At 44.8% G+C, this 14518-nt stretch overlaps 2 protein-coding genes across 2 annotated transcripts in view; both read right to left on the minus strand.

The window, feature by feature from the left end:
* Positions 1 to 5002: 5002 nt before the first annotated feature.
* Positions 5003 to 6140, minus strand: CARTPT (CART prepropeptide). Its single transcript, XM_021537105.3, has 3 exons — positions 5970 to 6140; positions 5808 to 5891; positions 5003 to 5258 (listed from the first exon to the last, which is right to left on the minus strand). The coding sequence occupies exons 1-3, from the start codon at positions 6111 to 6113 to the stop codon at positions 5151 to 5153; spliced, it is 336 nt and encodes a 111-aa protein (XP_021392780.1). The 5' UTR covers positions 6114 to 6140; the 3' UTR covers positions 5003 to 5150.
* Positions 6141 to 12683: 6543 nt separating this feature from the next.
* The window catches only part of MCCC2 (methylcrotonyl-CoA carboxylase subunit 2), a 36732-nt gene continuing 34897 nt past the window's right edge, over positions 12684 to 14518 (minus strand). Inside the window, exon 17 of the mRNA XM_021537142.3 lies at positions 12684 to 13074. Within this exon, the coding sequence (XP_021392817.1) occupies positions 12957 to 13074 (118 nt within the window). The 3' untranslated portion in view covers positions 12684 to 12956. The remainder of the gene's footprint in view (positions 13075 to 14518) is intronic.

Here is a 14518-nt window from a genome sequence, read left to right on the forward strand (position 1 = left end):
GAGGGACACTGCTGCTCACTGATGTCCATCTGGACATTGAGCAGTTGACCACTACACTATGGATGTGACCATGTGGTCAATTGCTCATCCACCAAGCAGTGCACCTATCCAATCCATCTCTCTCCAATTTAGAGAGGAGAATGTGTGGTGGAGGACTGTGTCAAAGGCCTTACAGAAGTCCAGATAGATATCTGTAGCTCTTCTCTTGTCACTCCACCACAGAAGGCCACTGGGTTGGCCAGGAAGGACTTGCCCTTGGTGAAGCTGTGCTGGCTGTTTCAAATCATCTCCCTGTTCTCTGTGTGCCTTAGCACAGCTTCCAGGAGGATCTGTCTTCCCAGGCATAGGAAGGAGCCCTCACCATCATCCACTCTCTGTGTCAGACCCTGAAATGTAATTTGTGGTTCACAGCTGGAACCCAACAGCTGGTTCGTTGCATTGGTGTGATAATTTCTGTGAATCCTGTAGGATCCTACAAGACAATCACAGGAGACTGGAAGACTGGGACAAAGTCTGGCTCCTGTGTGGTTGTGGTCATTCTGTTACAGTAGTGCTTGCAAGTGAGAATACTGTCTGCCTCCAGGGCAAAACAGGCAGGATCTCCAAGTTGCAATCAAGTCAATTGCTGCATACAAAGGAGTATTTGCCACTTACTTGGGAGGAATCAAAAGGGCCACCCTTGAATGCTTAATCAGTATTTATATTTTCATTTCCATTTTCCATCTCATTATGGCTGCTACTGCAGACAGACTGTGTGGAAGGGCTCCAGGCAGGTCCCACACACCTTCTACACAATCTTGCCAAAATCTGAAGGCCCAGACCTGAGCTGAAAAAGGGCTCACACAGACGGGATGAGGGATCTGGGGGAGGTGGTGAAGGAAGGCTGCTCAGGTTCCTGAGTCTCTTTCTGTGCAGCCTCCCTTCCCAGCAAGAGTTGTTACCACATTTCCTAGAGACCTAGATCCGAAGGGTGACTTGCTGGGAGTTGTAAGAGGTCACAGATTCTCTAGACAGGCAAGGTATGGTGGTGTATTCCAGATTGCTCTATTGTAATGAAAAAAAAAAAATAAAAAACAATCATCCGTTCTAATAAGCTAACACGCTCATTTAGATGAGAGACAGCTGCATGCTGAGAATATCATTCCATTACAACACTGCCACCTCTTGTTCTTCTGCTGGTTTCATTTTTGCCCAGCTCCAATCTGTGGTGGAGCCACCACCAACAGAGAGGCATAAAATCTCCACTACTTTTGTTAAACTGAAACCCTGCAAGGAAGAGCAACTGGCTGGATGCAATGTCATGTACTTCTATACAAGTTACAAAACAGTTGAACATTTGAGAACATCCACATATCCTATCAATCAGTGTTGATTAGTGTGTAGCTATTTTCTCTGCTAACTCAGAGAAGGAGGCACTGAAAGAAATGGGGTGAGGAAAGAGGGAGGAACATAGCAAACCTACCACAACAACAAAAAAACACCCAGAATCTGAGAAGCAGCAAAATCCACCTCAGAAGAAAATGTCCAGTATATGTGAAATACATTTTATCCATGCAATGTTACCTCAAACTCTGTGACTTCCGATGTGAACCTCAGTTTTCCTCTCAATGCTTGTGCAATCTGTTACCCAGGGGCTGCCACCCATAGACATACAATTTCCAAATGCTGGTTAATGAAGAACAGTGCCTGCCTCCACCAGGAACACCAAGCCCAAGAATTATGTAGAGCCTCCTGGAGAAGACTTGGCTGCAGATAATTAGTGTAAGTTGATTATCTTTGAGTTTTGACTAGGTGGTCTCTGGGAAGAGGTTTGCTCTAGAAAAAGGAGGATCACACTGTGCTAGCAGGTATGACATGGGGAAAGCCCACAGATAGCAAGGAAGAGACAAACTGGACAGACTGGCTGGGCCTCTTTGTCCAGTTGCCTTATGTTCAACTGGCTTCTTCATTGGGGTTGTACTACTGACAGAAATGGCGTCTCTGCATAGATTCCTTGATTTCTAGCATGATATTTAATTTTTATTTATTTCAGATAGCAGTTATATATACCACTCTCTTGAATTAACACCTTTTTGCTAGACTTTTTCATTATGTCTCTCTATGCTTCCATCTTCATGTGTAGAGTAGCTGAAAACAGGGGTAATGTTTTAGACAAACCCAAGTACCTGGGAGCTGCCAGAAGCCTCTGAAACTGGTGAGTCACCCAGACACACAGCACTGATCCCCTGGGCTGTGGGCCCAGCTGAAACTGCTGGTCAGTCCACCACACAGAAAGAAATAACCTGAGAACCAGCCTATTAGGAGCAGTTTTCACATCTCTTTCTAGCGGGAAGATTCAGACAAAAAGAAAAATTTGTTCTTTAGATGGAGTTGACAGGAGGCAAGCAGATTTACTGTGGTTGACTTCTAATATGATAGGACTTGAAGCAGCTGGGTTTTTCTACTTCATACTCAGTAAACACATTAATTCTGAGCCACATTTATTGAACCCAGAATTTCTTGTCGCTTTCTCTGATGTCTAAATTCAAGATGAACCCTCAAAATCTGTGTTTCTTGTCTTGGATACGTTGTATGTATGGTCTACCTTGGTATAATTTCATGTAATTTATTTCAGGAGTGAAAAGTATGCAAATGCCAATTTTGTCCTGACTCTTACAGCACAAATTTCTCTCCTGACCTATTTTTTAAATCTCTACAATAGAAATATCTAATGTCATGTAAGTGGTCATGTATAATCAACAAGGTAAGAGCCCTCAGGTTAATGCACACAACATTGCAGAGAGTATTGTCATAATGTCAGTACCATGCAAGTAATCCCAAAATCCTTATTCCTTAAATTAGGTTCTAGATTTATGGTTTTGATCTTTATGTAAATTGCACTTTTAATTTCGAGCACTATAATCCGGCAAAACAAGAACTATAAAATCAACACATAAGCTGAATAGAATAAAGCCCTTAATAATCTAGTTTCACCTCTGAATGATCCTGAAGTAATAGCATTGTACCATATAAGGTAGCAAAAGGGGATGTTTCAGATGAGGGAAGCATAAGAAAATTATCCTGTATGGGAAAATTAAATGCAGCCAGAAACTCATGCCAAGGAGTGAAGCTGGGTGGCTTAGCTTACATCCTGGGTTTAAAATATAAGCTATAAATACCCATATACACACAACAAAACCCATTCTGTCTGTTAGCTACTATAAGTAAAAACCTAGATTTAAAGGATATAGTTGTATGGATACTCATGAGCTGTGCTCTGTAACACAGTAAATAGTGACAGGACCATCAGACAGCCAGAGTATAAAAAATACTGAAATATAAGTCCTTGTTATTGTTTGTATGGGAACCAGAGATGCTACAAAAATGATTTATAATTCCTTGAGAAATTAAGGATTTCTACAATATCTCTGGGAAATACCATAAAAAACATCCACAACAAGTTACCAGTTTACAAAACCTGATGCTTGGCTCCAGCCCTGAAAATGCACTATCACACAGAGGCATTACACAAAATGGTCACAAAAGTTGCAGGCAGAGCTGGCTACAACTCCTGACTACTCTAGCCCAGCTCACTACATACCCATTTCACTTTGTCAAGTCCTCCCTGAACAGTGTTCCCACTAAGTGCACCATGGCTTCTGCTTTAATTTAACACTCCACTCCTGCCTCCCCCACATACACAGTCCCCCAGGCCAGTACTCTCTTGTCCATGAATGGCATACCTCAGCTAAAACCACCTGCTAAAACAGCCTTAACACTGACTGTTTTCAGCTACCCTTTATTTTGTCCTCTCCAGGTTAAGAAGAACTCATTCCAGTCCTGAAAAATAATTAATAACAACAATAAACCCCAGCAACTACAATACCAGCAACAATAGTAGTAGTAATACTGGTAGCAAATTGAGCAGTGGCGGGTCTCTTTTTGAAGTCAGCTTCTCTGTACCTGTTTCAGTCAGAATTGCTTACATGCTCTTACTGTTTAGAAGTAAAGCAAATGCCTTACAGAAGCCTTTTTCCCACAAAACTCTGGGCTTCTCACCTAAATTTGTGCTCTCTTCAGCATGAAATATTAAATTCCCTTGTATATCTTTCCCCTGTATCTGCCTTGGCCCATGCAACCCCTCATCTCCATGCTGATAGAATTAAGAGCTGGTTAGCTGATAGCCTGGCTAAAGCACACAGTAACACACGCAGTAATTTTGGAGATACGCTTAGCCTCTCCCTTTAAGTGCTAAGGGTTCTGATGTGTGAATTAAAACACCCAAAATACTGTCATCAGAACACTGACTTTATTAATAGAGACAAAAGATTAAAACACATTATGAGTTTGCTGAAATACACAGTGTACCTGTGAAGGACAGACATATTTATATACATCAGTTCATTGTAGAAACATGAGTAGGATATCCCCAGGTAGTTTGCAATGAATCCAGACAGATTTTTCTCCGTGGTGACCCTGGTAAAGCAACTGATTTCCCCCCAGCCCCACCCCAGCCAGGCTAGTGCCGGACCCCCTGCACACCATCAGTGTCTCATGCCGAATTTTCTACAGCACAGGGTGAGCTCAGCTGGATTTGGCCTGGGGCCAGCGGTGCGGGTGAACCCCACCGAGGGCTGCAGGCTGCTTGCTCTGGGGTGTGCCGAACCGGCTCCTCTCAGCGGGGAGGCAAGAGAGAGGGGGCCAAGGTGCTTTGGACACACTTGCATCCCACCTGGCCCTGCTACCCTCAACCACCCCAGGGGAGTACCCTGGCCCCGGCTCCTCCAGCCGACACTGGGTGGATGTTTTCCGCCCGGCCCGGGGCACGGCCCGGGGCCAGTATGGTTCCCGGCAAGGCTTGGCTCGACTCGGGTCTGCACTGGGATGGCACTGCAGCTCCCGGGACCGGCACCTCTACTCCCACGGCCCAGGATTTTCCTGGACGGACAAAAACAAGCGGGGGAGAAGTGGAGGGAGAGGACGGGGTGAGGCAGGGGAGAGAAAGAAAACAGCTCCACGGATGTCGGATGTCACGGACGGCGTTACACGGGCGATGCGGGGGCTTCTCGCTGCGTTTCTCGGGCGGAGGAGCTGCGGGAAGTCGCCGGCACGTCGGGGCGGCCAGACGTCAGTGCCTGCGTTCCCGGCGGCTTGTCCCGGGACGCCTCTGCTTACAGGCACTTGAGGAGGAAGGAATTGCACGACGTCCCCCGGGGGCAGTCGCAGAGCTTCCCGATGCGAGCCCCCTTCCTCACGGCGCACTGCTCCCCGGCGTCGCACTGCGGGAAGTGGCCGGCGGTGACTGGCACCGCCACCAGCGGCCGCCCAGTCCTGCCCCGTCCTGTCCCGTACAGTCCCGTGCCGTCTAGCCTAGTCCCATTCTGTCCCGTGTCGTCACGTCCCGTCTAGAACAGTCCTATTCTTCCCTTCCCTTCCCTTCCCTTCCCTTCCCTTCCCTTCCCTTCCCTTCCCTTCCCTTCCCTTCCCTTCCCTTCCCTTCCCTTCCCTTCCCTTCCCTTCCCTTCCCTTCCCTTCCCTTCCCTTCCCTTCCCTTCCCTTCCCTTCCCTTCCCGTCCCGTCCCTTCCCTTCCCTTCCCGTCCCTTCCCTTCCCTTCCCGTCCCGTCCCGTCCCGTCCCGTCCCGTCCCGTCCCGTCCCGTCCCGTCCCGTCCCGTCCCGTCCCGTCCCGTCGCCCGTGCTCTCCCCATTCCGTCCCTTCCCGTTCCTTTACCATTCCGTCCCGTCCCGCCTCGTTCTGCTCTGCTCCCTTCCCCTTCCTTTTTATTCCCTTCCCGGTGCCGTCCCGACCCGTCCCGCCGGGACACCCACCATGGGCACCTGCCCGAACTTCTTCTCGTAGTGCGGTCCCCTCTTGCTCTTGAGCTTCTCCAGCACCTCCTGCAGCGCCTCGATCTGCCGAGAGACCACAGAGCCGCCGTCAGCCCGCGCCCGCCCCGGCGGGCCCCCCGCCCGTCCCCGCTCCCGCCGCACCAGCTCCTTCTCCCGGGAGGCGCCGCCGCCGCCGGGCGGGCCGAGGTCGCGCGCGCGGCGCGGCGGGGCCGCTCCGTGTCCGCGGGCGCTGAGCAGCAGCGCGGCCGCCACGGCGCACAGCGCCAGCGCCCGGCAGCTCTCCATGGTGCTGCCGCTCCGCCGCCGCCGCCGCCGCCGCCGCCTTTATAGCGCCGCGCCCGCCCCGCCGTGCGTCAGCGCCCACCGCCGCCGCGCCCCGAGTGTGAGCACGGCACGGCACGGCACGGCTAGGCTCCGCGCCCCCACCTCCCGACCGCCCCAGTCGGCGCCCCGAAGCGCCGGCCGTCCCTGCCCTCGGGCCAAACAGCGGATCCATCTCTAAGGGCGGCCGAGCAAAGGCGGCCAGCCCAGCCACACCCTGGCCGCACTCCCTGTGCTCGTCCACAGTCGAGAGCGGTGAACAGAGAGAGAAACTATTCCCTCACCCTTGGGAGCTGGGATGGTTGAGGGAGAGGGTGGACATTGGACACACAGATGAAAGTGGAAGTTGGGATTGCAGACTAGGGAGACTAGGCTTGGAAGTCAACACAGGGATCTGACAGGAGGGAGGGTAGTACCCCGTGGGCTACAGAGAAACACAGTGTTCTAGAAGGAAGGAAGAGCCATGTGGGAGGATTAGCCTAAAGGAGTGGGAGGCATGGGCGTGTGATAGTGTGAGCAACAAGCTGATGAGGATGTGAATGCCTGAATAAGGACAGGTGGGAACCAAGAGTGTAGTGGGGCTCAGGGCCACTGAGAGCCAGGTAAGAAGCAGCATCAAAAAGCCCAGGATAAAAGCAACTGCTAATACATCAAGCAGAACTGTGAATGGTGCATACCACTGAGCAGGTTCTTGGGGAGCATTATACACCCTTGTGTGCAGAATGAGGCCATCTCCATTTTGGGAGAGAAAAAGTTCAGCCACCAAAAGGAGACCTAGCATCAGTGAACACATGTCATTCACACCTTCTCACTGACGTTTGGGTCTGCAAGCCCAGTGGCCTTGTGTCCATGAATATTCTCACTAAAAAGATCCTTGGCAGGTCAAACCTACACAGGCCTCACAGCCCCTCACTGGGAGGGGCAGCTCTTCCCATTAAGAAAAGCAGTGGCATGCCAAGAAGAGCATGCAAGATGAAGGACAGTGCTGTGCCTTTCTCCAGTCTCCTCTGGGCCAAGGCTGAGGTAAAACTGAGCAGCAGTTTGCTGGCATGAGACATTTGGCCATCTGGTTGCTCGGACAAGGAGGCAACAAGATGGGTCTACCTCTGAGCAGGTTTAACCTCAAGATCACAGCTCTGAAGTGGTTATGGGGATGTTCCTGACTGCAAGTCAACAGCAGCAGGAACTGGGCTGCATCTCCTTTGGTGAAGGGACGATCATGTGGAGAAAGAGGAAACTAGAAAACCTTGTTAAGAAAACTCTCCCACCTTGTTAACAAACTCTTAACAGCTGGTCATTTGTAGGGAAGCTAGGAAAGGGAGCTAGGAACAGCTTGAAAAATCAATACAATGTGAGAATACAATGTGAGCAGACACACAAAGCTGCTTAAAGAAAAATTAAATGGGTCCAGGCATGTATTTTTCTAAGCAGACAGGCATTTTTTCAAGGGAACAAACGGAGTGTGGTTCAACAAGTAATTTTCAACAGCAGCATTTTGTTTGAGGTTCTGATCTATCACATTCCTTGCCTCCAGTGCTGTATGTTCACCTCTTGCTCTTACCTCCTCCCACACACTCCTATTGATTATCACATCCAGCAAAGGTCTCATTTGTAATTGCTGGTCAGAGAATCCTCTAGTTTCATTTAGCCACAGGGAAGGTTAAGATTTCAGATGTCAGGCTGGTGGTAAACCACTCATAGCAAAGTCCAGGCTTTGTTCCCAGGCTGGAGTAAAACCACAACCACATGCAATACTGAAAATGATGGGTATGCCAAAACAAAGTTTCTTAGAACAGAGAAATAACCCAAGCTATGAAAAAAGCAACACTTCAGAGAGGCAGATATATGGCTTATTCAACTTTAAAAGCAGCATCTGTGAAGCCTGACCAAAAATCTAGACTATATTTTATAGTATGAGGATTACTTACGCAGTGTTGAACAAACCAGAGATGCTCAGAAAAAAATCACTGTTTGCTTTCCAACTTGCACTTCCAGTAAAAAGCTGAATTTAATGTTAGCTACTCCAGTAAAACTATAGTGGAATGTGGAGGCAATTACAAATTTCTGTTTCCAAAAGTAATTTTATCTGTCTGGCTATAGACACCCACAGAACAGCACAAGTGTCTGTGCCGGTTACTGTCTGTATCACACTATCTCTGCAGACATCACTATCCCTTGTCCCCCACTCAGCTATTTTTGTACACTTTGTCTCCAGCACTAAGGGATAAAAAATCAGCAGGATTAACATCAGCCGGATAACTGAATATCAAATAAGAGTGTCAGAGGCTACCAGAGTGTCAGAGATGCAAAACCAGAAAATCACTGTTTACAATTTCAAAAAGGCAGGTACTTTCCAACAGCAACCAGTCATAAGACAGCTGGCTATGGAGAGCCTGTGACACTTAAGATCTTAGCTCTGGGTAATCCACATTAAATGCAATCAGATCTTGGGAATGGACAGCTCTATTGCACCTAAGTACAACAAGTTTCAAGTTTCTCAAAGCATACTTTCTTCATGCAAATGTTATGGCACACAAGGTACAAGCAGAACACTACAAATGTGCATTGGCATCTGTACATCAAATGGGTAATTTTGAAAGTCATACATGCTTTTCATAATCACATTCTTCCATTATGATCAAATAATTAAGTGTACTTCTAAAAGTGGAAAATAATGGAGGTTTATGTTGATGCTGGTGAGCAGTTCTGAGGCATTTATGTGTGTTCTGGTTTTGGCTTGGCATAGACATAGAGTTGGATGGGTTTTAGGACTACTGGACTGTGGAGATTAGTGTCAAGCACTTGAACAAGTGCTCTACTGAATCAGAGACACAAAAATGGACATCTGGCTTTAAGTGTATGCTTTAAGGCTTTGCAGAAAAGCAGCAGGCTTTTATAACTGCCTTGTTAAATTGCCTTAATTTACAAACCACAATTTAAAAAAATAATATACCATCATTGGCTTTCTGAATCAAGGCTTTTTTTTTTTTTTTTTACTGAAGCCTTGAACAGTGAGGAAAATCTAACATAAATCAGAGTTCTGCCGCATTTGAAGTAATAAGAGTCCAGAGGCATACTTGAAAGACATGTATTTCAGCAGGAGACAGCAATTCATCTTGATGAGTAATAGTTTGGAAAAAAGCCATTTAAATAAAAGATGGGCTCTCAGAACAGCAGTACATACACCACAATGTACCAACAGTACATACAATGCCCACACAAACAGCGAGGCTACAAACTCCCCAATAAACTAACCCCACACAGTGGAAGAGTGGTAGGAACAGGTCCCCAGGTTCTCCATTTCTACACGCAGAGCTATCACAGAGGCCATGCACTATCCACATCTCATTTCAGCCCTGGAAGCAGTCTTGTAATGACTGTGTTCCAGAGGCTCTGCTTTGATGTTTGTTGAACAAACTGCCACCAATTTTGATTGAAGACCAAATTGTAGCTTCCAGGTTCCCAGCACTTTCCTAGCTGCTGTGAAAATAAAAAGGAAAATGACAATGGGTACATTCTTACGATCCATCCTGAATTCATCACCTCAGCCCAGGTAATTTAAGAAGGAAACCCTAGGTTACTGCAGCAGTCTCTAGGGACGTGAAGCTTAGCCCACCTCATTCATGGTTTCCCATTTCCTTCTGTAGAGGTGTTTGAAAACACTCTCAAGGCCACAGTAGTGACTCAAACTCCTTGCAGGTAAGTGTTAACCTCTTAAAGAGACCATGTCTAAGTATCAAGGAGAAATGGAACTAGGTAACCTCTTGGCCTCCCCTATCCTCAGAACAGCTATGCCCAAGGCAAAGGTCCCCAGAAATCTAGAGCACTTTGTGTGATGTTCTGGTCCACCACAGTTTGTGTGCTTGATATAGTAGTACAGCTATTTCCCTTGTTCGTCAACCTCCATTTGAAAAATCAGTGTAATCCCAAGTATCACCCTTTCCAGAAAGGAAACAGATTAGTGGCTGTGAGCTGCTTCAATACCACAGTGAAGAGGTTACATGTACCAGAGACAAGTAGAAGTCTTGCAATAGTCACCCACAGGTTTTACATTGCCTCTGCTGTCAAAAATATTATGCCCTTACAGTACCTTTAATCTACCTTTAATCTAGGTTTATTTAAAATTTCCTTTCACTCCAAAATAGATCCTACTGGTAGCACAGTGCCAATGAAAACTGAAAATTACTGTTGTAATGGCATCCATGTTAAACCTAGAAAGGAGCTGCTACTACAAAAGCATGAAACTCCTGGTGGCAGACAAAATCTGAGAGCTCTGGGTGATTGAGACAGCATGAATAGATCTAACAGCATCATCAAATGTAGTACAAGCATGGGGTCCAACTCTGCTCCTGCTGACTCCACAGACAACAATGTTTTTAAGCACACCTCTGGGCAGCAAGAGACCATCTCAGCAATCAGAACACCATCACACATGAGGCGCACTGTGTGCAGTCAGTGCCCCACACAGAATGCAGCACAGGAACATGCAAAAGCTTTTCCAAAATAGCTGTGTAGTAGAGGATTGATAGTGGCTCTCTGAACTGCTGTTCTGCACTGAAGATCCTGCTCGGTAGTGACTGCTTACCAGATCATGCTGATAGGATGCTAAGCCTGTGATGATTAATTTCATTTGTTTAACATGTTTCCAAAGCTAAGTATTATTAAGACAGAACACTCCTATTTAATTAGACATGTGTTTTGACTTTGCTTGCACACATATTCAGAGGAAGAAATTTTGACAAGTGTAAAGAACTGTCTTTTCAGATGTAACAAGCAACAGGGAATTACCATTCTCAGAAGCATCTTACAAAACATACCTGCTTCTATCACCTGTATTCCAGGATTATATTACTGTCTCCAACTTGGCATGATTTAATTACCAGTGTAATTGAAATAATATATTAAAAATAAAAATATTATTCAGAAGAGATCAGATTTGTTAGCAGAAACAGGCAGTAGTCCTCATGGCTTTGGAAGTAACAGGCAAAAGTGACCCCCATAATTAAGAACAGAAAGTCAAGTGCCTGAACTGATTATTCAACTGGAGGAGAAAATACAGTGCATTCTTCGTACTGAAAGCTACTAACAGCCTTTCAGGGTCTGGAACTCTTTTTATCCTTGCTTATATTTCATATATATATATTTTATAAATCTGTATTTAAAAGTAGGATATTTTTAAATGCATTTCAGAAGCCTACTAACCATACATAATTTCACCTTACTTTCAGGATCAAGAAATCTTGGGTCTGTACTGTGTTCACAAATATGTGTAGTGAGACAACTGGCACACAAGCACAGCTCTGTGCCTAGTTAACAGTATTTTAAACTATTATTCTCTGTTAAATATTTATTTAATATACTAAGAGTAAGCATGAGAATGCAGACCTACAGAAGTATCTTTCTAGTGGTGCAGAATACAATAGGCTTTGGATACATCTAATCTCATTAAAAAGAGATGGAAAATTGCTCTTTTAGTGCAATTTTTGGCAAGTGTGCCAGAGACTACACAGCTCAACATATGCTAGGCTGTCTACATTGTCTGTATCCTACACTGAAGATTCCCACTCCAAGGAACTATTTAATTTTCTCTTTTGCATCTGTCCGAGACCCAACTGGAAAAGCTGGTAGACAGCAGACCTTCCATCTTCCTCCTGGATCCAAGGAGAACTCCTTTCCACACAAGCCTATAGAGGTTGCAGCTAGCATCTTACCCCAATGATCACTCCTCTTAGCAGTCTTTCGTCTCTCCACAGGCCAGCACAGGATAGGACCTCTATTCATGTACACTGGCTCTTCTTGGACTTGAGTCTCAGTTAAGGATATTTCTGGCAATGGCTATCCAGGCACCTGTAGAGCAAAGCTAGATAAAATGAAATCACCTTCCTGTTCCTAGATGGAACAGCATGTAGTTTCTTCAAGGTGCAATGTTACTGTAGAGAACAAATTAACTGAGTTCTTAAAAACTTCACCCCAACAAGCTACCATAAATAAATCAGAATAATCAGAAAGCATTCCAGCATCGCACAACTTCCTAGGTCAGTGGATTTTGGGCTTCTGCTCTGAAAAAAAAACATTGACCCTTGTGGAGAGATCACTCTGTCTTTGTGAAACCAAAATTACCAGATGGACCACATGCCAAGATGTTTAAACACCTTTGCAGCCAGTCCCTGTCCTCACACGTGCTCTCAGCAATCTGCTGATTTCACAGATACCAGCACACACCTCCCATCTCTTCCAGAAAACATTATGCATCCATCAGGTTCAGTAGTTGTTTTGACTTCAGGGAACCACACAGAAAAGCAGTGTTTCCTGGATGAAAGCCAGAGATAGAACAAGATGACAACAACTCCATGAAATCTAAAATTTTATGCTGTGTTGAAATCCCTGGCTTTCCTTACAGCACTCCCCTTTCACACAAAATTATTTATTAACAAACGTGGGGTTTTCTTTGTTGGACTTCAAAAGTTCTTTGCATTTATAGGAGACATATAGAAAAGAATTAAAAGAAACACAAGACCTGATATGGACCAAATATGTAGCTTATTTTGTACATTTATTTATATAAGAGAATCAATAAATTGTCATTTATTAATGCAATGCAGTTACATAAGCACTTAAATGACTAATCTCAAATCATTATCAAAAAACTGAAGCACTGTGTGACAATTACAGTCAGTGAAAATAATGATGAAAGTTTCATTAAAAATAGAATCTTACAAATCTTTATTTTTAATCTCTGCAATATTGTAGTTTGTGTGCTGCCCAGCCGCAAATACAAAGGTAATTCTGATGATCACATGTTTAAGTTTACATCCTGAAAACTCCAAATTCTGTCTTCTTTGTGGGTGCATTTAGTGCTGCACTGAGACTGAGGCCCAAAACCAGTCTTGTGTCAGCTGGATCAATAATTCCGTCATCCCATAATCTAGAGAAAAGACAAAAACATAATAAACCAAAACTTTTAATAATTAAAGGAAATCAACATATACAATTGGTATACTTTCAAACCCAAGAAACTGGAAATGCTTTCCAGAAAAAGAAAGAGGAGTAAAGAGCTAAATTATACTTAAAACAATGGAGTCAATTCACGCTGTTCATCAAGGCAATAGACTGGTGTGCATTACTCCATGGAATTTGTGTTCTAGAACAATGTTTACATTTAGGTAAGTGAAGAATGTCAGACCTACATATTTTAAATAGGTTCTTCATACTTAATCATCTCCTTCAAGAAAAAAAGCCCTCTTGGCTTGTTAATGTTCATGTAGAGAATGACCATCTGTCAATGACCTATCTAATTCTATCAAGAATGCTTGCATTTTAAGGATTATGTCACATCATTATTTACATTATTCAGGTCAATTCAACTGCCAGTGATGATACAAGTGTTTATTCATTCATCATTAAAAAGCCAGAAAAAATTTCAAGTATTTTCATAATTTCTGTGGTGGGCCGACCTTTGTTGGATTCCAGGTGCCCATGGGGCTGCTCTATCTCTTCCCCTTCCCAACCATAAAGAGGAGAGAAAATCAGATAGAAAACAATAGGTTGAGATAAGACAGTTTACTAAAGCATAAGTGAAAGTTTGCATGTGCACCAAGAGAAAAAAATGTTAACAATTTTATTCTCTACTTCCCATCAGCAAGCAATGTTTGGTCACTTCCCAGGAAGCAGGGCTTTTGCTTGGGAAAGCAAACTCTGTAAATAACCAATGTTCCATCTTCCTTCTCCTTTCCTTAGCTTTTGGAATTGAGCTGAAATTAAATGCTATGGAAGATCCCTTTGGTTAATTTGTGTCAGCGGGCCTAGTTGTGTCCCCTCCCAGGAACTTGCCCACCCCAGAATACTGATGAGGGGAAAATGCTGGAGAGAGGGGCTGGTGCTGTGCCAGCACTGCTCAGCAAAGCACTGCTCAGCCAAGGCGCTGCTGTGCTGTCAACACCTTTCCAACTACTAATGCAAAGCACAGCTGGGAGGGCTGCTGTGGCAAAATGAACTTCACCTCAGCAGGACCCAATACCATTTCTTTCAATTATTTTACCATAAAGTTCATTTCTAAACAACTGGAAGATACTACCCTCCTTAACCCAGGCCTGAAGGCAATTAAATGATAAATGAGCAATTGTCAAATTCCCAGGTCTCCAAAACTGCCAACACTTGTAAGTAGTCTCTTTGATATTATCCAAAAATTAAGGTCTTAGTGGCATCAGTTCTCAATGACAGCTCTATCCTACCTAAATTAAAATCCATGTTAAAATTCCCACCTTGAAATGAAAATGTAAATATTGGCATTTACCTGGCAAGATATTTAAACAAGATATTTAAACCATACTGCTCATTGAAACCCAGTCTCACTTAAACATACACATAAT

Source organism: Lonchura striata, chromosome Z (assembly GCF_050655825.1).
Source record: "Lonchura striata isolate lonStrDom1 chromosome Z, ASM5065582v1, whole genome shotgun sequence".
Taxonomy (NCBI): Eukaryota; Metazoa; Chordata; class Aves; order Passeriformes; family Estrildidae; genus Lonchura; species Lonchura striata.